Here is a 25,466-nt window from a genome sequence, read left to right as displayed (position 1 = left end):
GACCCAGGCCACTTGGCTATGTGGTCCTGAATCAGATACGAATCTGATCTTTTCAAATGCGACCTTTGTCTGAACGGCCAGGTCGCATTCATCCGAGCTGAACGCCATTAATACCCGATAAAGGTCACTATTCTGCGTCTTGCTACACAGAAGCGGCAAGAAATCAACAACCATGGCAGATGATGATGCGGAGAGCAGTATTTATGTTTAAACATATTGAAAAGATTGAGTTTTTATGGTTGAAAAAGACCGCTAGATCCATCTTTACTCCCGGAAAAAAAGAGCACGCATGCGGGACACTTGTATTGTGTGACTTCAGTTCACACAGGAAATCACATACAAGTCACATATATTTGGAAATATGAACGACAACACGAAAAAATCGGATTTCACAAAAAAAAGGCCTGCAGTGTGAACGTAGCCTTAGATGAGTAGATAGAAATTTTACTCAAGTGAGAGCAGTGATATTTTATCATATGTTAACTCGACTAAAAATAAATAGTACATTCCTGTAAAACTGCTGCTAAACCTTTTCTCAAAAAGAAAATGTAACTAGTCAGAGTACCTCCCACCTCTTAATGTTAGCACCTTCTGCGAATGACATAAGTCAAAGAGGAGGACTAACTTGTGCTCTTGTGGGCTTTTCTAGTTTATAAAGAGACCACTTAAAAAAAGAAGAAGCAATTTTCAAACTCTTTTAAGAACGGCTTTAACTAAAGTCCACAAGCATGAAAATGGAAAAAGTCTGATTTCTGAGTGATGACTCCTCTAACCGTTTCTCTGCTGAAAATGGGTGCATTTAACAGTCTGTCTGCAAGTTCTGCAGAAACCTGTCGATGACTTCATCATTTAAATTTAGTGCAGGGGCCCTAAAGATGAACGGACAGCATACTGCTCTGTGGGAAGAGGCTGAGCAAGTGATGCTTTAGGCAGCTGGGAAACCTCCACCACTGCCATCCATGAGGATGTTATTTTGACATGTACCAGCTAAGTAATAGTTGCTGCAGACCATGTAGTCTCTCTCTGTTGGCTCTGGAACAAGAAATAAGACTCCCAACCATAAGATAATGAAGGGGGAAACTGGTTTGCCTCCAAACTGTAAAAAAGATGCTGCTTTAATATTTTTTTAATCAAGGTTATCATGATTCTTACTCTTCTTTGACCTTTGTCCTTTCAGATGAAGGTTATGGTTTGGGTCAGGGAAGATGGTTGAAACTTTGAGAATTTTGATGGTCCAAGAGGAGATGGTGCAACACACATAACAGATTGGACAAATCGGGGTTGGGAATGATCGTCCCAAAGCCCAGACCTTCAAACAGTAACAGATCAACCCTTAAATCTGGCCTGGACAATGAAGCCCACCCTTCAAACATCCAGACAGAGTTAAAACTGAACCCTAATGGGTTAAAGAACAGTCGTATATACTTTCACTCGGCTGTATTGTTTAAAAACCCAATGAGGCTGCATGTATTGTATTAAGTAAATTAACAATTAAAAGCCTTAAATTAACATGCCATCAATGCCAGTAGTGGATGTTTGCAAACATCTAAAAACAGCCCTACTGATGAACATGTTGCTGATCAAATGTTTCTGATTTTGGCAAAAATTTCCACTAAATGCAGCATGATGGATGCATTCCATGTCACTCCAGGACATGTTTCGACTATATTTAAGCACAAGAATTTTTTATTTTCCCACGATTTCAGTTAATAGGGACTCCCAGCATGTTATATTTAAATTTGATGACATTTTAATCCATGTATTGGTGTTTGCAAAAGCATTTGAGTTGTAAGGAGCGTTCTGAGAGGATCCACGGTGTCTTTATCTGCCCTACATGTTCATCACTGCATCAAACTGGCTTGAAGAAACGAGTCGAACCAGAGGGAACTTTTTTTGCCTTCATTTCCCCCTCCTCCCTGTGATCTCTCAGTGTTTGTCCCTATCAGTGTATTGTCTGTCTCTGTGTGTGAAGCATGGTTGTTTTGGTTCCCTGAGAAACGCTGTTGAATGAGCGTGTCCCTCAGACGAGCGGGACGCCTCCCAGGTCCTCCTTCACTGCACGAGCATGGACACGGTTACGCTCCCATCACAGTGCCTGGCCTTGTCCCAGTCATGGAGTTTGCACCTACTAACAGACCCTTGAACTTCACACACGTCCAACGCATACAGAAATGAGAGAAAATAAAACGAGCCGACAGGTGTTTCCTCCCTCTGAGTAAATGTGTGTCTCGCCATAACACTAATCGGACAACCTTCGGATCCTCACCAATTCATAGGAAGCCCGTTGGATTTCCCGGAGCCAGCGAGATGCCGACGAGGCAGATGGACATGAGAGAGCCCCAATCAGATCCCACGCTTGGATCAAAGTAGGAGTTCATTCTGCTGCATGCCCATTTTCTTTCTATTTATGACTTTGGCCTTACCTGAGCCCAGCAACCTCTCCCCCCTTCCCTGAATGAAGTAGTCTGGCCAAACATACCTGCAGGTTGAGAGGGAAACCCCCTTTAAACCGCAGTAGTGCATGCTTTGGCCTGGAGCATGGCATGATGGGACCAGACTCCTATTATAAAGTATGTTTCAAACTGTGTAAAACAGCAAAATGTTTTAGTTTCTTTTTTTATTCTCATCTAGATCATTTAATTTCCCCTACAGTGGGCTAGTTGAAGTACTGGGCATGCTGATAGATCTGCGTAGAAAGTGCTGCAGTTCTCTCGGACAGAAAAATTAAATTCTGGAATGCAAAAGAAAAAAAGGTTTCCGTACCTTTAGAAAACTGTAAAGCTTGTAGGCAATGCCATACTAATTATAACTGTTTTGGTGTTGAATGTTAAACATTTATAGTATCAATACCCCAAATATTTCTCAGTTTTGATCAGATCTTTAATAACGCTTGAAATAATCAAAACTACGGATGTCCTGATCAAGATTTCATTTGTCCTTGATAGCATTCCAACTGATTTGTGAAAACACCCGCCCTGTCCACATTTAATAAAAAATCCACATGCACAACCCTGTTCCCACCCCCAAGACGGTACACAGCGCAATTTCTCCTGGTGCACGCTCTGTTTAAAAGTTGCTGTTTGCATCGCTCATACAAGCTTACTTTCCAAAAGGAGATTTGCAATTTTTCCACCGGTAAGTGACAATAAGGGACGAGCACGTAGGACGGCCTTACGTAAACATATCACCAGAATGATTGACAATTAGGAGGACCACTTATTTTGATGATCCACCCGGAAACAGAACATCCTCCACTATACCTTTAAGATTTGGAATATAATTTAATCAGTCTGAATCTGATACATTTAAGTTAATCCCATGAAAATAAAAGAATGCTGCATTAAATTGTAATAATATACCAGATTAGATCTGTATATTTTGATTGTCTTCAACTTACCTCCCTTATTAATGACACCTTAGACACTATAGTCTTAAATTATCCTGACAGTAACCAATATTTTGCCCCAACTGAGGCGATCCATAGAATGCTTTTCCAGTACAACCTACCGGTAACCAGGTGATTAAGTGTACTAATACACGCCGCCTATAACATGCATAGCATCAGTTTTAAAATCCTATATGAATTCAGCCTTGCTCCTTCTCGTGTTTTCCTTTATACAGAAGGTGCTTGGCTAAAGTCAGCATTATTGTTCTCTGAATTGATATGACTTGTTGATGAATTGGCTCATAACACAGTTCAGTATAGGTTCAATTAGTCATGCACTATCAAAACATCAGAAATAAAAGGTGCTTTGAATGTCAAAAAATATACAACTAGTGTCTCAGCTGCTTTCTGTACTAAATTAATCTTTTATTACTTCTTCCAGCTGTTGATTTATATCCGTCTGTTACCATTCAGATTGGTTAAGGAACATGAGGGAACAAAATTCTGCACTTAGTTCCACCAGCATGTGCAATAAATACCCATGTTTTCAATGTCAAGTGAAAGGAGAAATAAAAAAGATCATAAAAGCAGTTGTGTGAAATTCAGAGTAATGAAGGGAAGGGATGAAATGTTCTCATTAGAATTTCAGAAAGAAGATTAATGAGCACGCTCACATTCTCTTGAGGTTTATTCGATATTTAAATGTATTATTTTAAATAAAAGTTTGTTATATATGGCAATATTTGATTTTATTTTCAAAGACTGAGGAGCAGATAAGCTGAATTGATGAGGAGTAGGAGACGGAGGCTGTAGGCGGGGGGGGGGGTTACTAATATGAGCCATATGGGCAGTTGCCCAGGGCACCATTAGGAAGGGGGGGTGCAAAATCACTTCAAACACATTCTGTCAGTTCTGTCTTTAACAATTTTTTCTAGTTTTCTCATGCATCTCTATGGGGAGGTGGCACCCCTTACCTGCTGAAGAGAAAGGGAGATTTTTTTCCCCCAGGCTTTATGTAGGAAGCCAGATGTTTATAAAACAATTTCCCCAAATTCAACTATTTACAGTAACCCCCACCAACAACCTTTTGACTTTTTTCCTCTTCTCTTAATGCAACATTTTTATAGCTAACTTTATTCTATCCAATACTAACATTGTTTTAAATCAATCAAATGCATGTGATGAGCACCTATCCTCTGAGTTTAGTGTCCCTGTAAATGATTAACAAGCTACCTCTAGATATTTATATAATAACAGTTAAATGCATCATGTCATGGTGTCATTATTTATTCATTATTGCATATTGAAGGGAAACTGTTAAATTAAAATATTATTTTGTTGACGGATAAGACTGCATAAGACTTCACTGCTTTATTTTTACCATCACTGCAGGCCGACTTTGTAAAGTAGCTTGCAAAATATTTATTCCCCTCTAAACTTTTTTTAATCAAGCTTAAGGCAGCAAAGTTTAAAACATTTTAATGGGATTTTATGCAATGAAACAACAGAGTGCATTACTTTAAAGTGAAGGAAAGTGGATGTGTAGCTTTCAATATTTTGCTTTTACAAATCTGAAAACGGTGCTGTACATTTGTAAGTTTCTACATAATGCTTTCTTAAACTATACAGCTGGAAGTGTTTTCTTGGACAGCTTCAGTCATCTTTGCCCATTCTTCTACGCAAAAGAGAAGCCATATTTTTCCAATTGCATTAAGGTCTCTTTACTTTGACTAGACTATTGTAATTTTTTTGAACGATTAGGGCTGTTGTGATACTGCAGGGCGAACCTCCATCCCACTCTCAAGTCTTTTGCAGCCTCTAACAGGTTTTCTTCAATATTGGTCTTTATGTGGCTCCATGCTTCCCCCGACCCTTATAAGAAAGGCAGGTATGATGTATCCACAGGCTTCTTTGCTGGCCTGCCAGTTTAGATGGACGCCCAGTTGTGGCATACCCTTTCATTTTAAGATGATGCTGCTATGTGAGATGTTCAAACGTTTACGATTGAAGCCTGCTTTAAACCTCCACTACTTTCTCCCTGACCTGCTGTGTTTGTTTTCTAATGTTCCCTAACAAACCTCTGAGCAAATAACAGCTGGATTTATACTGAGTTTAAATTACAAACAAAAAGAGAAATAGATTAAACAGCGAACATAAAGATACGCATGATACCTTTTTTTCGTGACAGCCACACCTGATTTTCTTTCATATTTACAATTTGCTCTACCTTGTATTGGTTTATTAGATGAAATCCTAACAAAATCTATTGAAGTTTGTAGCTGAAGCTAATGGGAAAAAGGTCAAAAGGTTTGAATGCTTTTACAAGCCACTGTATGCAGGATGCAGCATACTTAAAGAAAGGTTATTTATGCAGTGAGAAAGTTAAGTTTAGATGAACATGAGATGATGAGTTATTCTGATTTGCTGTTTTTGCAGTGTGTACCCGGTTGTTTTTAGAAGCTTTCTTTTTGCATACACAGACAACTTGCATGAGCTGCGTGCTGCATATATCAAAGTGCCCACAGATGTTTAATTTCACAAGCAAAGGAAACTGTAAAATAATTGTCTTTATTTATTTTTGTTTTGTCTTATAAAGGCATCTGTTTATCAGAATTTTTTATATTCCCCTTATACATCCTGCATAAGTAAAGAAAACAAATCCCCGTGCCTGGAATTCATGAATCAATGAGCGTTTCACACACACACAGAAACGGCGGAGGGTCTGCGTTTCCTAAAAAGCTTTCCGACACACATCCCGTCCACGTCCTGCACCACTGATTCTGCAGTGCGCTCGTGCATCTTTCTGTGTGAGTTGCGGTGAATATGTATCAGGTGAGAGATGTGTGATGTGACACTTTTTGGGCTGTTACAGGCTCTGGCTCCCCAGGTGGATGGCTGCATTGGGCACACAAACACTGGAGCACACACACATGCACAGCTGGGATGCTGGGGTGCTGGATATGGCCCAGCATTTTAGCAGATGGCCTGGGTGCTACGCTATCAGTCACCATAGTAACATGTTCTCTTTTTCCTCTTTCTCTCTGTCTTTCTCTCCCTGTCTCTAGTGCTAAGAGAAGGAAAATGGCAGACAAGATTCTTCCGCAAAGGGTGAGGCTGCATATATTTACCTTTGTTGTTCTGATTTTTTTCTGTCCGTCTGTCTTTTTATTTTTGGTGTGCGAAGAAGAGGAAAAAAATCCTGATTGCTTTTTGATGCCTGAGGTTTCTTTGAAAGTACAGAGGGACCGGATCGTTATTCGTTATTTTACCAAAATGAGAAGAGAGAGGATGAGTGGAGTGATGAGAAGTTTTCTTTAGGGTTTTCTCTTGTGATTTGAATGATTTCTAACCAATTCACATTACAACTGCGAGGCTTGGATTTGAACACATTGAGAAGTAAAAGAGGCAGCAGATGAAAACGTTTCCCACAGGTGAGTTTGTAGGGTTTGAGGTAAAGCTTTTTATTTCGCACTCTCGCCAGGCTGCAGAGGTCTCTGGACTGTGGACGTGCAGCCTCAAGTCTTGCCCCCCTCCTCTGACATTAACCAGACAGAGATAACAGATAGTGTGGCATGGCATGGAGCGGCACTCCTGAAAATGAGTCAAGCATAGGGAATGTCTGCCAGACTCCTCCACCAGCTCGGCGTCTCGGCCCGGCAGATAGAGAAGGAATGAGAGGAACAATGAAGGCAGGAAGACATGAAAGAGCCAGCAGGGAGGGAGGATAGGGAGCTGCCTGGAGGAGTGTGAGTGCACAACAGCAGCCCTTGATGCTGTGAGGACTTTCATCAGTATGGTAATGTTTGAGTTCTGGCTGATCGTCTGCATTTTATTTCCATCGCTTGGTGGAGCACCCTGTTAATAGTGGACAGAGCTGTGGGTCTAAGTAAAAACATTTTTCATTTTATTTTAACTCCAGTTTATTGCAAATTTAACTCAGTTTTTTTCCCCCAATATTTTTTCACACTTTAAAACCCTCTAATTCATTCTCATATCAAACAAAAGCTATGTTTCTCTTTAGACTATGGTTGTATTTCTGAAATGAAAAACCTACCCAAACCAACATGTGCCTCGCCAGCAACAGCTGTCATTAAATCACAGAGGAGATTTTTTACCTTGCTGGTCTTTGCAGTTTTGTTCATATATATATTTTTTTCATCTTTAATATAATTTCCAAGCATCTTAATTAAAGATAAACCCTGACTTTGACCAAGCCAATGTGAAACTATCCTGTTGGATTCTTGTAAAGGAATTTCTGTATTATAATTTTCATTAATTAGAGTAAAGTCAGAACAAAACACTACTGCCTCAATGTTTGAGTGTTGGGATTGTGTTTTCTTACATAACCATAGACGTTCCTCCCAAAAACTTTCATCTTTGTTTTATCAGTATAGTGAATAATATCCTAAATGTCACTTTGAACCTTGGCAGCGCCTCTGCAATGGTTTATTTTAGCCACTTTAGTATTTTTTCCACACAGTCCTAAATGCACCTAACAAACCATCTGCTTCAGGTCTCTTATCTTTATACATCAAATTTTACTTAAAACAAATAAACTTTCCACTATATTAACTATCCATGCTATAGATAGATGCTAACATTTAGCTAGGGCTTAAGCAATGAATCCGATTAATTGTGATTAATCGATTATTGAAATAACCATTAACTAATTTAGCAATCGATTAATCATTAACTGGAGAATATAGACTCTAATCAATGCCTTTAGCTGACAGAGGAACCCGAATTGAGCTGTAATTATACCAACAATGTTAAAAATATATATAAACATTTTGCATTTAAGATAAAAAATATATTATGACTCTATCCAGAACTCCCCAAGTGGAAAAGATTGGGTTTCACCTAGTTTCATTTAATAAAAGGTCATCTTTAAGGGATCTTTGGCTATCTTAGGAATCTTTTGATTAATCAAAAAAATAATCAACAGATTAATTGATTTGCGAAATAATCTACATTTAGCTAAACACAAAGTTATTGTAAGAAGGTGTTTTATTTAAACATGGCAGCACATAATTTGTGAAATTAAATGAGTGAAACAGTAATGTCGTAAACAATATTATGGCATTAGAATATTTGTTATATTTGTTCAAACAGGTATTAGCTTAAACATATTATCCAAAGTCCCATTATCCACATATTTAACAGAGAAAAACTATGTTTTATTCCAACATTACAGCATATAAAATGATCAATTGTAGCAGAAAGGTCTAAACTTTAGCTTACTAACACTAGCAACACTTAGAAAGTTTGACTATATTAGTCAACAAGCTTTGGTAAGTCTTAGAAGAATATTTTTTATGCCTTTAAAACATTAGAGCACATGTCTGTGTTTGTTCGTTTTTTTACTTAAAAGCTCTGTGTTGGTTTAATGTCTTTGAAAGGGAAATTAAAGTTACTGTAAAATCACAAATAAAAGAGCAAGGTTTAGGAGTAACTTTAGTTTACAATCATAACATCAGCCCTAAAACATTATTTGGGAAGCATTTTTGCTCTATTAGCTTAAGCATTTAGTCAAAAGAAAAAAAAATTCTGATAAATATATCTGTGAGAAATGAGAAAGAAGATCTAGAGAATAACTTTGAAACATACGGTAAAGAAATGGTCCATCATTATTTTGTTAACATTGATTGTCATTTCATTCTGTAAAACTCACATGAAGAGAAAAGACATTTAGGAGAAATTTATTGATACAATTACTTTGTCTTTGGTGCTCAGACCTCAGCAGGAAACATGGCGCTGAATTTTGATAGATATGCTTTAAGAGGAGCAAAGAATAGGGCTGTTTCCTTCTGGGCCTGAAACTGGTGGTGGAGTGGAGATAGATGAAGTTGGTCAGTCTGTAGACTGCTGGTTAGCGAGACGGTCTGCTGAGCTTTATGGGGAGATTCATTGGACTGCATGAGCTGATACTAGAGCTTCACTTAGGGACCTGGAAGATGGAAGTCCAGTTGGATAACAGAGGTTGAGATAACCTGCCCATGATGAGCAAGCATGAAGCGACAATGGAGAGGAAAAACTCCCTGTTGGGAAGAAACCTCTGGCAGAACCAGGCTCAACATGGCGGTCTTCTGTCAGACTAGTTTAGATGAGACAGGGAACACAGTGAGAGTCCAAGAGGAATTACTTTCTGATGAAGCTTTAGCTACGATGATGGAGGAGGGGCTGGAGGTGGGTTGAAACGGTGTCATCTGAATGAAGTCACACAGCGTATCCGCCGCCTGTGAACAGGAGCAGACATGTGCCTATCTGAGGCCTTTTAAGATGAACTTTGGATGCTGATTGGCTTTCATGGAGGTGTGATTCAAAGCTGATTGGCTGTGTCTCAGATGGATGTAGGAGAGCAATTAGTTTCTTCGGTTGAACTTCCGCCTAGGCTCCATATCTGGTCACAGCATCAGCTAATAGTCACTCCTATTTCTTAAAAGATAAGAACAATAAAATATTACGCCATAACTCATAAAGGAAATGCGGATTATTTTAGGGTTGTTTTTGAATTCAACACTTTTGACAATAAAGAGGAATTAAATCTATTTTACATTATGCAGAACCCTAAAAAGTTGCCTGTTTGTTAAAAAATATTAATAGTTGTGAACAAACCTTGAGTTTTTTATGCTTGTATTTTTGATCAGTTTTATGCAAACTTTAAATATGATTTCTTTTTTTTTTTCCTGAGCAGATCCGTGAACTGGTTCCTGAATCTCAGGCCTATATGGATCTACTAGCGTTCGAACGCAAACTGGACCAAACCATTATGCGTAAACGTGTGGACATCCAGGAAGCACTAAAGAGACCAATGAAGGTAAGGAAAAAAAAACAACCCTCACGTTAAATCTTTAAGGCTCTGATCTACTAACATTTTGAAAGTAAAAAACAACTTGATAGCGAGCACAAAGAAAGTCTACTAACGAGCTCCAGCATCTGTGACTTGACTGAAATAGCAGATTCAGTCCATTTAGTGGGTTTTCATTCAGAAATTAAAACATTGACGCAGAAATGTTGGGACAGCTGGAAGGATCTAGATGGCAGCGACTACTTCTCCATGTTTGTGCATCTAAATATTTCAGATTTTTTTCCACACAAAGAGGGACGATCCTTTTTGTTCTTCTCTGCCTGAGACACACAAAATAAATCCACTTTGTTCTCCCATCGCTCTCATAAGCTACGTTAAAACTGTAGGCCTTAATGCTCAATATGCTGGATCCTGATTTTTTATTTATTGTTTTGGTCATTCACATTTTTAAAAATATGCAACCTGAATGTGATCTCCCGTGTGAACTGCATTCATACTGCTTAACTGTCCTGCATGCGCAGTAGAGGACGCAACGACATCACAAGTAGTGAGCGTGCTCTGTTTACGGAAGTAAACATTGATGGTAGCGTTGGAGTGCTTCACATCTTCCAATTTTTCATTTCTTTTCCAACAAGAGCCAGCGCATTAAAAAGCAATCTATTCAAAAAGATCCAAAAAGAAAGAGTTATCTTCACATTATCGTCTGATATGGTTGTTTTTCTTCCTGCTTCTGCGTTACAAGATGCAGAATAAGAAGCTTTGTTGAGAATTTATGACATTCAGGTCGGATGAATTTGAAAAGATCAGATTTGTGTCAGGTTTCAGACCACATAGACAAGAAGTCTGGGTTAATTGGCAAAAAAAAAAATAGATCCATGTTGTTTAGGCTGTCATGAAAAGATCAGGTTCAGGTCGCATATGAGCAATAAAATGGTATTTGGGTTTCTTCAGGCTGCTGTGTGAACGTGGCCATAGTGTCAGGCAGCAACACATGCAGAATCCTTGTTTAAATGCTCTGATCCACAACACTTCAGCGCTTGTTATCTGTTGAGTATTGGAATCACCCACAAAACGCCCACTACTTGCATGTTCTTTTCTTGTTTACATAGGCAATTTCACAAGGTTTATTTGTTAAATTGCCCATTTACTTTATAATTAGATCAGACTTTCATCTATTTATGGTTCACCTGTAGTTCAGTTTTATTTTGTACTAAACTGTGCTCCTGATTTTGCCCTTGTGTCAGCAGCAAAAGCGTAAACTAAGGCTCTATATTTCCAACACGTTCAACCCAGCTCGACCCGATGCTGACGACTCAGATGGCAGCATTGCATCATGGGAGCTGAGGGTAGAAGGAAAGCTGCTGGATGATGTGAGTTTTAATTTTTCTTGCTTTCGTTTTAGACTTTTCTTTTAAGTTTCCAAATTATTTTGCCGTGGATAGTTGTTAAGTGTCATAGAATCTTGGATAGGTGCACATTTTTCTCATAAATTTATAGGTAAAATGTTTGTTTACTTTGTGAAAGTTGAGATTTTGATTTGACTTTGTGCTATTATTTATACCAGAAGCTGCCCCGGGCTTCTTTAATGAAGTACTCGTATCACATTGTACTGTAATGTATTGGGTCAGCGTTTTAAATGTCTAAATGGTGAGAAGAGTGTTTTGAGATCAAAGACAAAATGATTTATTTTGTACTAGAAACTCTGAACTCTACTGCATTAAAAACCCACAAATATTTTAAGTGTAGCTCAGAGGAAGTGGACCATGAGAACAACTGCTGTCCTATTTTTATTCCGATCTCTCTTTGCTCCTCGTGGTTTCTCAAGTAATGACGCTAAGGGCCAAGATGCATTTATGAATCTGACCATCAGTTATCAGATCCTGGAGATTAACCAACCACCTCTGTCTGGGTTTCTTTTCCGCAGCCGGGGAAGCAGAAAAAGAAGTTTTCTTCATTTTTCAAGAGCCTAGTGATTGAGCTGGATAAAGAGCTGTATGGTCCGGACAACCACCTGGTTGAGGTCAGCAAAATCAGGATGTTTTTACCCCACAAAGATCACACATGTGTCATTTTAGAGGCATTTTCTGACTTAAGTCACTGATAAACACGTGTATAGAACTTTAGTTCTGCTCAATCTGAATTAAGTTCAGAGTTATGAAGAAAAAAACTGGTTACACACCTTCTTGATGAAACCTCACTAAAATAACTCCTGTCTATGTGTTTTGCCATCAAAGCAACACCTCTATGCTATGCTGCTTGTTTCATTTATTTCTCTACAAAGCAATAAAAGCAACAAACCAGAGATAAACATGTTCACCCAGTTAGGCAGAATTAGCACAATCTGCGCTTTCATGGTATTGTCAAGCTCAAACTCTGTTTTCCACACCAAATACTTGTCTGTTAGAAGTCAAGGGCCGTGAAACAGGACTCTGTTTTACCTTAAATGAGTCACAATGAAACTCCTTCATGTCATTTCACCGACTCGCTCAGCTACTTGCCAAGAATAAACTCGGGAAAACTGACACAATTCTCATGTCTGAACTAAAAGTATAGAAAGAAGGTGGTCACCCTGACACCATAAGGCAACCAGCAGAGGCTCAAGGAAGTCAAAAAATAGTACTGCTCATAACACCCCCTTAAAACCACAGCTTATTATTGTTTCAGGTCGCTTATAATAATTGTGAAACAAAGGACATGTCATTATATGTCAGCCTGGATGAAGAGAAACAGCTTTTTGTGTCCCATCTCACTTTACTAATACTAACTTTGTAATTCAACCACTAAACATTGCTCATATAGTGATGTGCAGAACCTAAATTATGTTTTAAAGGGATCTTTTATTTAATCAATTTATTTTTGATTGCATTCATTTAAAAGTTAAATGCAAGTGCAGCCTTTTTCACAAATAAAAGGGAGCAAAGAGAAGCAACTCTTTATAAACTCTGCCTCCTATCAACACAGGTTATGAACAGCTCCAGTTCTGTTGAGCTTTCCAAATTCATCAATTATTCTCCAAGTTTCACTAAACTTGTTTTTGTCTGCTTTTCACAAACTTTCTATTTAGTTATTTTTATTGACTTAGACAAACTTTATTGTCATTTTGTATACAAAACAAAATTTAGATGCATACAGCCTTACAGCAGTGAAATGAACATTACCATTTATAAAGTGCAGCGGTGATCAAGAATGTAAACAGTTTAGGAGAAAAGGAAACCAGTTTAAAAGTCATGGTGCAAAAGGCATTGATATGGAAAGGTTAAATGGAGTGCAAAATAAATAGATATGTTGCAAAATGCAGTAGAACATTGAGTTGTGATGCACTTAAAGGGATTTTGAGAAAAACAAGCCATGTTCGTAGTGGAAATGTGATGTTGCACGTGTGATGCAGAGTATAGATTAGAGTTTGATGGCAACGGGGAAGAAGCTGTTGCAGAACCTGCTGGACCCTGCATTTAATGCTGTGAAGCCGCTTCTCAGAGGGCAGCAAGGAGAACAGTCCATGGTGGGGGTGTGAGGGGTCGCTGATGATCATATGGGCACGCAGCGCTGGGATGAAATGTCTTTAATGGAGGGAAGAGAAGCTCCTATGATCCTCTCTGCTGTCCTCACCACTCTCCTCTAAAGGAGTCTTTTTAGATGGAATGTGGCATCATATACTATCTCTCTGTATTGTTCTTCAATCTGTATTTCACAAGCAGTCCAATAGCTTCCCATCACGTCTTAGCCCCTTCCGTGCTCATAAAATGCCACCAAAATGATGGAGAGAGAGCGCATCTAGAGGATAGAAACATTCATTTGAAGGTGGTAATTTTTCAAAATCAAAGGTTAAACAGGTTTAAAATGTTATCAGTTAAACGCTTTCTTTTATCATCCATCCATCCATGATGCTCAAACTCTAAAATCCCCTCAATAGAATGACAACAGTATTTTATCAGTAGTGTAAATATGTCATCCTTTCCTAGAATCATTTACATGTTAGCGATGCTGTAAGTTCTCCTTTTGCTCCGTCTGGACCACATTCACGGCTTCTTCTTGAGCAACTTGTTCCATGATTAACAGAGCGCCTCTCTGCCCAGCTTAAATCACCGAGTTAGACTTCCCAGCCATGTAGTCAAGGTCAGTGATAGTTTCCGTCTTTGAAAAATTCCCATTCTGTCACGCCTGGCTAAATGTTAAGAAACAATGATCCCATCTCGCCTGCTCTCCTTCATGTTCTCATTGGTTATACAGGAAATAAAGCAGGATAAGAGGCAGAGTGGGCCGTCTGCCCTATGCAGAGCACAGATTTCTCTCCCAACTGTAGAAAAAGAGGCGATTCTTTTTAAATTTTGCAGCATACAAGGTTGTTTCAACATGCAGCTTGTGAAAATGGCTGCTTGGTTATTATAAACAACCAGCCGCTGCCCTTCACTCTGAATCTCCATAAAGTGAGTGATGTTAAAAAAAAAAAAAATAAGAAATCCACTTCAGGAGTTTCAGAATAAAAATGACGGCCTCTCAAGGTTCCTCTTTTTTTATCAACCTCGCCACTCAGGTGTTTCTCCTTAAGTGATTTTCAATCAAAGGAATTTTATCCCTACCTTGAGGTGCATTCACTGTCGAACCTTTTCTGAGAGAGTCAGCCATGGGTTTAAGGATAAATGTGCTTTTGCTAATGCTTGCATGATTTTTCTTTAGATTTATGCCTAAGAGTAAATCTTTAATCTTTTTGATAATATCTAGTATTAAATAGAAATAAAAAAAGATACTCCTCTACACTTGATCTATCCGCTGCACAGATTCCCTCAGTTTTATTTAAAATGTTTATTTTTTTGATGAATATACAGCAAAATAAAACACCCAAGTTGGTTTAGCAAAACATTTTGCTCGAGGACAACAATCCTGGTTAAACTTCTATCATGCATTTTTTCTTTTTTTCACTTTGTGCATGACTGCTTTAGAGATATTTAATCTTTTACCAAACATAGTGCTGCCTGTCAAGAGCAGGAAAGAAAACGTCACCTTGTTATAGCTGTTTATATCAACTTCTTGGCATGGAAAGAGTCAGAATTACCGGCACTCCTGGTAAAGATTGTTTTAGGGGTTTTAAAAAAATTAATCTTTGATTCCATCTGCATTCATTTTGAAATCCAACTTTAACTTCAAATGGATTCATTCACTTGTGAAAATACCATGTTGGGATTCATGAGGTATTTAGTCATTTATGCTCTACTGGTGCTGTTTACACTCGTGTGGAAACATCTTTTTTCTAAGCTGTTTATGAAAAGAGGCCGTGTTCGTCTTTGTGTGGATAGAGCCTCAATTCAGAGTATTCTGCAGTTTTAATATGCTGCTGCTTCCACACACCTGAATAACTTCATTACCTCCTCAATATGCAGTCAAGGGCTCCATCAAAATACCTCAAATAAGAAAGGACGCTTCATCCACAGTGGACGTGCATCAGTGATCGATATGAAAAGTGCTAAAAGTCAGATTTATACTTACAGTAAGGAAGTAGCCATGATGAGCTATTGCATAGACACTAGAGCTAAAGGTTGCCCACAATCCTTTGCGTGACAGGACCTATAGGCACAGAGTTTGACAACAATACATAATGATCTTCCAAAAATCCATCCTGGACTTGATTACAGATTGAAGTCCCTGACAATCTGAGCAACTTTAAAAAAAAGTAAAAAAAAAAAAACACACAAAAAAAGGATGCTTCAGTGCAAAAACTGTTAGAGATGCCTATAATAGAGCCCCCCTTTCATTGAGACATCAGCATGTTCTTAATCAAATTAATTGTTTGTTTTTTTTTGTGCAACATTCTGAAACTGCAACTAAAATTATATCATTTGGATTGTTATATCGCTTTACCAAGGCTGCTCTAAGTATTTATTTATTTAATCTAAACTGCGATAAATGAAGAATCTTTCAGGCAAACAGTATTAAAACATAGCAAAATAAACTACTGCACTGTATATTAAGTGCTATAAACTTAATGATGGCATTGCACATTTCAATTACAATAAATAATATTGTTTTTTTGTATGTGATTAAAAGTCTGGAGGTTGTTGTAACCTAAGGTTTTAAAGCTGTTAGTAAAAAGGAACATTTTACCTCCCACGGTTGTTTTAGGTAGACAATTTATTTATTTATTTTTAAGGGAACATTCAGCTTTTTTTGTTGCAGAGATATAAGGTTATATTTTGTCGGCTTGCTCCTGCAGTGGCACCGCACACCCACCACCCAGGAGACAGACGGCTTCCAGGTGAAGAGACCCGGAGATGTGAGCGTGCGCTGCACCCTGCTGCTGATGCTGGACTACCAGGTGAATCAACATGAAGCACATTTTAGACCACTAACCTTAAACTAAAGCTTTTTGCAGGTGTCAAATCCTCAGTGGAAGGTTTATCTGATTCTGATGATTCAATGACCATTACAATGTGTCCGCAGCCTCCCCAGTTTAAGCTGGACCTCCGCCTGGCGCGCCTCCTCGGCATCCACACTCAGACTCGTTCCTGCATCATTCAGGCCCTCTGGCAGTATGTGAAGACCAACAAGCTGCAGGACTCCCATGACAAAGAGTACATCAACTGTGACAAGTACTTCCAACAGGTACACAATATCCCACATGATGAGGAGCAAGAAAAAATAGCATTTAAAATATAGACTAAGAGTTTGAATCACTTTAACTCACCAATGCACATGACATTATAGAAAAATGAAAGCTGTAAACTGAAATTATTTTTTAAACACTTGAGACTCAAAAGTAATTGAGGTTGAAATAATCATGGATGAAAAGAAAGCAGCTCATCAGAGAAGTTAAGATAACTTTGTTTTAACAGACAGTTCCCACTACACCATATTAACCATGTTGATATTATACAGGTAATCACAGTCATGTAGGAGCATCTTTAGAAACAGAATTCCCAAGGCTTTTATTTGAGTTTTTAATGTTTTTCTTCTGTGAACTATGGCTTTGCTAACTGCTGGAGTGGGTTACCTATAGCTGAAAAATCTACCATTTCAGAAGCTTTCATATTTTTCCCTTCTTTCACACCGTCCTCCTGTATTAGCAGTTTACCACAGATTTCCCATATTATTGTATAATAAAGCTCTATAAAGAAAAGCATGGATCTGCCTATCCAAACAGAACTGTTGCCAGCCTGACATGTCAAAATCTGATCACCTTATTGTAGTTTGCATTTAGTTTAGAAGTGTTTATTTTAGATTTCTTGTGCACATGTCCTAAATGTAATGATACTAAAGCCTGACTTGATGGTCTGACGGCTCGCAGCAGATGCTATAAAACTTGAGGGTTATGGTGGTACCTTAAAAAGGTACGGAGCAAAGATGGCTGTTATTGGTATAGATCTATGTAAGGTGGGAAAATGCAAAATCCAGGGTAAGCCAAGTGTGTTTTTTACATTAAGGTAACTAATATATGCTTATGGCCTTATTTGGTCTTTTTTAGTTTATGATCTCAAAACTGAAATCAATTTAAGTTTAAAGTAATATAAAAAATGTAATTGCAAATAATGCAAAAATCTAACTTAAATGAGTGCATTAAGAGGTAATAATTAACCATTTCTTTTCTGCTCTTCATGGTTTACATGGGTGTAGTTTTAAAGCTAAGCCCACTCATCTCAAATCCATGCTATATTTGATGGGTTTTGTTAGTTAACTTTCATTTCCTCTGATTCTCCCTAAACAATGGAAACCTTCCCTTTCCTATTTTATTGGATTTTATATTTACAGCCTCAAACCCCAACGTATCAGGGTAATCTTCCATCCAATCAATGAGGTTAAAGCTGAATAAAGTTTTGTAATTTTTAGATTTTTCCACATTGCTTTATTTTCTACACAATTAGAAGAAACAGATTGGAAATCCTGGATTAGATTTGATCCTTTCTATCATTAAAATCTCCAAATCCTGTTTTTTTATTTTATTTTTTTTTCAGGATATGGAGATTCGGTGCATGTTTCTTTTGTTTTAATTAATTCATAAAATGAATTGTTCAGAGTGACCAAGCAAATGTGCAGCTTTTTAAAGATAAAAGGCAGATTAAAGATGGAGGAAAGTTGGAAACAGACCTGTGGTCGTGAGCATCAAAGGAACCTGTGGAGGAAAGAGATCTGGCTTGATTTCCAAAAATCAGCATCCGTAGTGGAGTGAGGGAGCATTAGTTTTTGTGATGTATGAATGCTGCCTAGATACTAAGTGATGAAGAGCTTTTTAAGAAATAATTAGCCATCCGGACACGAAGGTTTGGCTAATAAAATACAGCACAAGATGGGGCCATATTCTGCACTTCATTAAAAGAGAGGAATGCTAAACTGAACTATTTACTCTTGATTTTTGTCACACATTCAAAACTTGTTGCAATTGAAAAACAATATAAAGTAAATCACAAAAAACATAATAGGGAAAACAGCTTTTCTAAAACTACACATAATTTTTTTGGTACTTTTTTAAACTTTAATTTGTTTTCTTTGGAACTGGTTTTCAGCAGAATATTGAATAAAAACCTTGTATTTAAAAGGTGTTCATGCTTGATGAGAATCTGCAGTTATAAATAATAACTGAAAGTGAAAATATTGGAGCTGGATGTGTGATAAGAAAGGACAAAAGGTTGTTCTGCCACCACTCATAGCGAGGAGGCAGAGAAAAAAATCACCAAAGCTTACTGTTATAGAGCTGCAGCAAAAAGGGGCAAACTTAGCAACTATTAAATAGCATCTTATTCTGTCCAACCTTCATAAACATAAACATTTTTTATTGTGCTTTACTCTGGCTTTAACTGGTGTGGAACAGGATGAAATTGGAAAGCAATGAGTGCCCTGTGTTCAGCACAGTGGGGGATCTGTAGGGCTGTGGGATCATTTCCTTGTCTTGTTAGAAGCATCTTAAATCTGTAACCAACTCATTGCTGGGTCTTCTAGATAATTGTGTCATCATGTTGAAAGATCTGACGATCTTCATCTTCCCCCCCTACAGATCTTTGACTGTCCTCGTCTGAAGTTCTCTGAGATTCCTCAGCGCCTCACTAACCTCCTCCTCCCACCCGACCCGATCGTCATCAACCATGTGATCAGGTACAGACACTCAGATCGAAACAAAGGAACTCTCAGCTTTAGATCAACAACGGGGGAAATTTTCTTTAAAGAAAACAGATGTTGATTGTCTTAGTTGCGCTCATTGAAACCCCTCCTCGTTTTGCTCCGATTTCTGTTTTCCTTGGTTTCCCTGGTACCTCACCAACTCCGACCTTCCTCCCAGCGTGGACCCCAACGACCAGAAGAAGACGGCCTGCTATGACATTGATGTGGAGGTGGAAGACCCCCTGAAGAGCCAGATGAGCAGCTTCCTTCTCTCCACAGCCAACCAGCAGGAAATCGCCTCGCTGGACAACAAGGTGAGCATCTTCTAGGCTTTGACAGCTGTCGTCTTCCCATAGGACAATCAGGAATAACATCCGGTTATTTCATGTCAAGGTTGTCACTGATAAACCTTCATTTTTTAACTACAAACCTTTTAACTCAATCTGTTTAACCAAATGATCTGAAAACAATGGACATCTGCAATTTTAGTAGACATCTTTTTATGTACAGACAAACATTATTTCATGTTTTTTTTTTTTTTTTTATCAATTATGCAAACAAAATTGTGTTTTTCTTCTAAATTTAAATCAAATATTTCTTGTTTTTGGGGGATTTTGTCAGATCTAAATGTTTTCTCATCAGACAAAGATAATCAGATTCGTTACAAAGAGCTTGTTTCTTATAGCTTCTAAACCCCTCTGGCACTATTAGAAAATGTCTTTGCTACCTTGTTAAATCATCAGTTATCTAACTTCTTGAATGATTTCTGTAACTATAAAGAAATGTAATTTGTAGAAATTATTCAATGAGAACCTGTTTGACACAAGGGGCTGCTCAGTGGCACACGGGTAGCACTGCTGCCTTGCAGCAAGAAGGTTCTGGGTTCGATTCCCCGGTCTTTCTGCATGAACTCCCTGAGCATGTGTGGGTTCTCTCCGGGTACTCTGGCTTCCTCCCACAGTCCAAAAACATGACTGTTAGGTAAATTGGCTTCTCTACAGTCCCCTTAGATCGTTTGTCATGTTTTTCTCTGTGTTGCCCTGCGATGGACTGCCGATAGGCACCAGCACCCCTCGTTATGCCTGTATTTAAAAGGTGCATTTAAAAGCGTGCAACTCAAACAAGTTGGCTAAAGATATCAAACAGCTACACATTAAGCTCCACTCTAAAAAAAAAAAAACATAAAAAGACCTTGGCTCAGCTCTGATCAGCAGTAAATATGGACCCATTATAATCATGGAAAGCATTTACACTGCCTACATACAGCCATCCTGTAAAATCCAACTTCATTTTCTTTTTCTAGATGCCAGACAGAGACAATTTTCACACTAACAGGATATCACACCATTCCTATTTGTTAAACAAATGACTAAAGATGGACTTTATTCAATAAAAGAACTATATATTAGTATTGTTTAAGCTAGATTACCTAACAAATAATTATTAAACTATAAATACATCAACATAAGCAACAAACATTGCTTCTCTGCACTCAATGTACTCACCTATTGTAGACTAAAACTACTGAACATGACTAGATGGAAAGAGAAGCTATTTAACTTTTTAAGTCAACACAGAATGAGATATAATAGTCTGACTTTCACACTTATTGGAGCAGCTCTGGGCTTCACAGCAAACTGCAGCATTTGAAGGGGAGCAGGGGAGACAGATGCTGTCCAAGTCCAGGGTTAGTTATTAGGTCTCCATTCAACTATAATGGGGTTGTTTAATGATAAATGGGGAAAACTTTTCCAATGGAGGTCGTCCATTAGGAATGACTCCAAGAGTACATCAACAACTCATCAAGGAGGTCACAAATGATCCCAGAACATTATCTAAAGCACTGCTGGCATAATTTCTTCTGTTACGATCAGTTTTTATGAGTCAGCACAAGAAACAAACTGGACAAAAAAATCATCAATGGAAACAATATTGGAGAAATATTCATAGAAAGCTGCAAGATATGAAGACCCTCCTTTTTGGAAACACCTCAGGCTTGGTTGAAAAATAATAAAAAAATAATTTTTGTATTTTGTTTTTGGCCATTAAAAAGTGTATAACTGAGAAACGGCTTTAAGAGGGAAATGACAGTGGATATTTACAAAATGGAAGAGATGATGGCAACTACAAACAATAACAAGGGTTTGTTTATGGCATGCTGGGAGAAGTGGATCGAATATGCAAGTTTAAAAAGGCCCGGCTTTGCTTTGTGTATAGTGTATAAACTAATGTATATATGTATAAATTGTGTTCATATATTGTTTCCTTTTATTTTTTTATTTATTTCAAGATGGGAACACAAATTAACAGCAGAGACCATCAAAAAGTGTACATATCTGTTCATATTAAATGTACCCATCACTGAAATATGTTGAAAACATATAAATAATAATAAAAAAAATGGCATCAATGGGACAGTTCAAATGTAGAAATCAAGGGAACAAAAAGCCGCAAAAAAACTATAGATGATCCCAAGGCTTTTGGAAAAATCTTTTGCTATATCTGTTGTAAATATTAATTCAATTTAATTTCAATTCAATTTATTTCTATAGTGCAAATTCACAACACAAGTCATCTCAAGGCACTTTACAGTTCAACCAGATCATACNCTTTCACACTTATTGGAGCAGCTCTGGGCTTCACAGCAAACTGCAGCATTTGAAGGGGAGCAGGGGAGACAGATGCTGTCCAAGTCCAGGGTTAGTTATTAGGTCTCCATTCAACTATAATGGGGTTGTTTAATGATAAATGGGGAAAACTTTTCCAATGGAGGTCGTCCATTAGGAATGACTCCAAGAGTACATCAACAACTCATCAAGGAGGTCACAAATGATCCCAGAACATTATCTAAAGCACTGCTGGCATAATTTCTTCTGTTACGATCAGTTTTTATGAGTCAGCACAAGAAACAAACTGGACAAAAAAATCATCAATGGAAACAATATTGGAGAAATATTCATAGAAAGCTGCAAGATATGAAGACCCTCCTTTTTGGAAACACCTCAGGCTTGGTTGAAAAATGATAAAAAAATAATTTTAGTATTTTGTTTTTGGCCATTAAAAAGTGTATAACTGAGAAACGGCTTTCAGAGGGAAATGACAGTGGATATTTACAAAATGGAAGAGATGATGGCAATTACAAACAATAACAAGGGTTTGTTTATGGCATGCTGGGAGAAGTGGATCGAATATGCAAGTTTAAAAAGGCCCGGCTTTGCTTTGTGTATAGTGTATAAACTAATGTATATATGTATAAATTGTGTTCATATATTGTTTCCTTTTATTTTTTTATTTATTTCAAGATGGGAACACAAATTAACAGCAGAGACCATCAAAAAGTGTACATATCTGTTCATATTAAATGTACCCATCACTGAAATATGTTGAAAACATATAAATAATAATAAAAAAAATGGCATCAATGGGACAGTTCAAATGTAGAAATCAAGGGAACAAAAAGCCGCAAAAAAACTATAGATGATCCCAAGGCTTTTGGAAAAATCTTTTGCTATATCTGTTGTAAATATTAATTCAATTTAATTTCAATTCAATTTATTTCTATAGTGCAAATTCACAACACAAGTCATCTCAAGGCACTTTACAGTTCAACCAGATCATACAGTCAAATTGATTCAGAGTTTTCTATCTAAGGAAAACCAGTTGATCGCATCGACTCATTGACTCAGATGCAATTCCTCACACTAAGCATGCATTAAGCACTATTAAAGATGCAGTTGGTGTGATGGTCTGCTGTACCACAGCTATCCTGGAGGAGATGTCCTGCTGTCAGTTTCATGACCCTAAGCTCAAGGAAATTAGGTTTTGCTGCAGGACAATGGTCCAAACGACACCAGTAAGTTGGTTTAAGTAGCCTAGTCAAAGTCTGGACAGACATCTGACTGAGGTGCTGTTGCCTGACCTCTGTGGCTGATTTAAAACAACTTTGCAATGAAGAGCAGAACATACTTAGATAAGACCCGCTGCCGAGGGAGGAACAACTGCGATTTGATTTAGAGAGAAAATGCTTTGTATTTTGAGCTGGTTTAACATTTGGTGGCTTATTGAATTGTTTCCTAAAATGGGGACAAGAAAGCAACAGGTGTGAGGTCTTCCTGGAGATGAAAATAGTGTTTATTGAGCAGTTTTAGAAGAGTTCCACTTTAATAGGTTTTATAAAATGGCTCCTTTTAGGACCATTAGTTGGGAAAGGTTTATGTTCAGTTCTTATCTGTTCAGTTTTATATTTAGAAAACCTGGCGTTGGGTCTTTCTTTATGTGTAGTTTATGTTTCTGTCTCTCTGTATTCTGTTACTGTTTATCACTCATCTGTGTCTGATTTGTGAACTGGTAACTCAGCAGAGACGCTGCCTGGGAAATCGTAAAGCTGTTTCACCGCAGGCGTTTTCACATCAAAGGACGGGAGAAGCTTGGCTGGTTTAATGAGGGCTGCAGACCAACGTCTGAGCAAATTGAACAGAAAAGCACCGTTTGTAGACATGGAAACGCAAATATGCTGATGATGAAATTATTTTCATGTAAAATTCCCTAAACCTGGGTACAAAGATTGCTGTTTTTTTGACAAAGAAATGCTTAGACTCTACCTGTCCTGCTCTCTGTGGTATTATACTTCTATTATACTTCTCTTCTTTATCTCTAATAGGTTACAAAATAAAATAGTTTTGAATTAAAATATAAAGATTTGGTGATGTATTTAGTCATGGGACATACATTTTGGACTTTGATGAGTGAGAAAATTGATGAACAATTTACCTTGGTAGTCATAAATTATTCATAATGTTGAATAATCTTTGTGACATTTTAAGTTATATGAGAGGAGGTCCTGCAGTTTGGAGGCAGTGAAAGATGTCTGATTCAGGACCTGCTGCCCCCCCCCCACTCATCTTTCCCGGCTAAACTGTTCTGCTCTTAGCTACAAAGCCTCAAACAATTGAACGTCTCTATTTTGTTGCTGTTTTTCAGATCCATGAGACCATTGAGTCCATCAACCAGCTGAAGATCCAGCGAGACTTCATGCTGAGCTTCTCCAGAGATCCCAAAGGCTACATCCAAGACTGGCTCAAGTCCCAAAGCAGAGATCTAAAGGTGCANGAAAAAATCGCATGCCGAGTTGCAATCTGATGACAGACAAAGATCTGTCTAAAAATGGCCGTGGATCCTATGATTATCGAATCGAGTCCAACACCAACACTGTTTGTTTGAAATGGCAAGACACGAAAACTGTAACTTTGATGTCAACATATGCTGGACCAGAGCCTTTGGGAAAAGCTCGGCGCTGGGACAAGTCCAAAAAAGAATACACCAACATTGATCAGCCAAACATCGTCAAGGAGTACAACGCTTCTATGGGAGGAGTTGACACGCTGGATGCGCATCTTGCACGCTGTAAATTCTCCATCAGGACCCGTCGCTGGTATATGATACTTTTCTGGCATTTCATGTCTGTTGCAGTGATCAATGCATGGCTTCTTTACCAACGTGATTGTGAGGCAAAGGGAATTACTGGATCAAAAATACTCAAACTTCGCAAGTTTCAGGGTTTGGTTGCTCAAGGCTTGGTTGAAGTTGGAACAGCAAGAAGGCGGGGAAGGCCAACGACTCCTGGCACCTCCTCCCCACCACCAAGATTTGTTCGAGTTTATCAGAGTGCAGATGTTCGTTTCGACCAAACTGCCCATTGGCCTGTCAAGGAGGACCATCGCCGTCGATGTGCTGTGTGCAAGGACCTCAAAACTGAAATGCACTGTGAAAAATGTGCAGTTCCTCTCTGCATAAACAAAAAAAGAAATTGTTTCAAAGATTACCACAATGTCTAGTGTAGTAGAAAAGATTTTTTCACAAGGTAGGACACATGGTGTTGATGTCGTAATTTTGGCCTTGTGTTCTGGTTTCCATTGGCCAAAGTGTTTGTATATTTGAAATCCAGTTCTAACATAAAAAAAAGAAATAAAAAAATGTTTAAGTGTAGCTGTGTGTTTATTTGATTTTTTCGCTAAATATAAAATAGTTTACATAGACAGTGTTTGTTATTGTAATTCTTTGAAATGATACGTCTAAAGCCCGAAGGGTCAAATTTGGCACAAATCCTAAATTTGGCAATAAAGGGTTAAAATTGAAAAAGTGGATATTTTGGTGTTCAGTGGACTTATACTGGTCATTTAATGTGTATTT

At 38.0% G+C, this 25,466-nt stretch overlaps 1 protein-coding gene across 5 annotated transcripts in view; it reads left to right on the top strand.

Annotated features, from left to right (window-relative positions):
- The window catches only part of smarcd3 (SWI/SNF related, matrix associated, actin dependent regulator of chromatin, subfamily d, member 3), a 65,609-nt gene that overhangs the window by 34,927 nt on the left and 5,216 nt on the right, over window positions 1–25,466 (top strand). For 2 of the 5 annotated variants that reach the window (XM_015375700.1, XM_015375698.1), the window contains exons 3-12: window positions 2,277–2,366; window positions 6,451–6,493; window positions 10,080–10,202; window positions 11,438–11,563; window positions 12,118–12,213; window positions 16,402–16,503; window positions 16,629–16,790; window positions 19,174–19,271; window positions 19,456–19,591; window positions 24,258–24,380. In XM_015375700.1, coding sequence (XP_015231186.1) covers window positions 2,277–2,366; window positions 6,451–6,493; window positions 10,080–10,202; window positions 11,438–11,563; window positions 12,118–12,213; window positions 16,402–16,503; window positions 16,629–16,790; window positions 19,174–19,271; window positions 19,456–19,591; window positions 24,258–24,380 — 1,099 coding nt within the window. The remainder of the gene's footprint in view (window positions 1–2,276; window positions 2,367–6,450; window positions 6,494–10,079; window positions 10,203–11,437; window positions 11,564–12,117; window positions 12,214–16,401; window positions 16,504–16,628; window positions 16,791–19,173; window positions 19,272–19,455; window positions 19,592–24,257; window positions 24,381–25,466) is intronic. The other 3 variants (XM_015375699.1, XM_015375702.1, XM_015375701.1) reach the window with 3 other exon arrangements.

Source organism: Cyprinodon variegatus, unplaced genomic scaffold, assembly GCF_000732505.1.
Source record: "Cyprinodon variegatus isolate N-32 unplaced genomic scaffold, C_variegatus-1.0 Scaffold123, whole genome shotgun sequence".
NCBI classification, from domain to species: domain Eukaryota; kingdom Metazoa; phylum Chordata; class Actinopteri; order Cyprinodontiformes; family Cyprinodontidae; genus Cyprinodon; species Cyprinodon variegatus.
The sequence above is the reverse complement of the archived record's forward strand: the minus strand, read 5'-3'. Positions and strand labels throughout refer to the sequence as shown.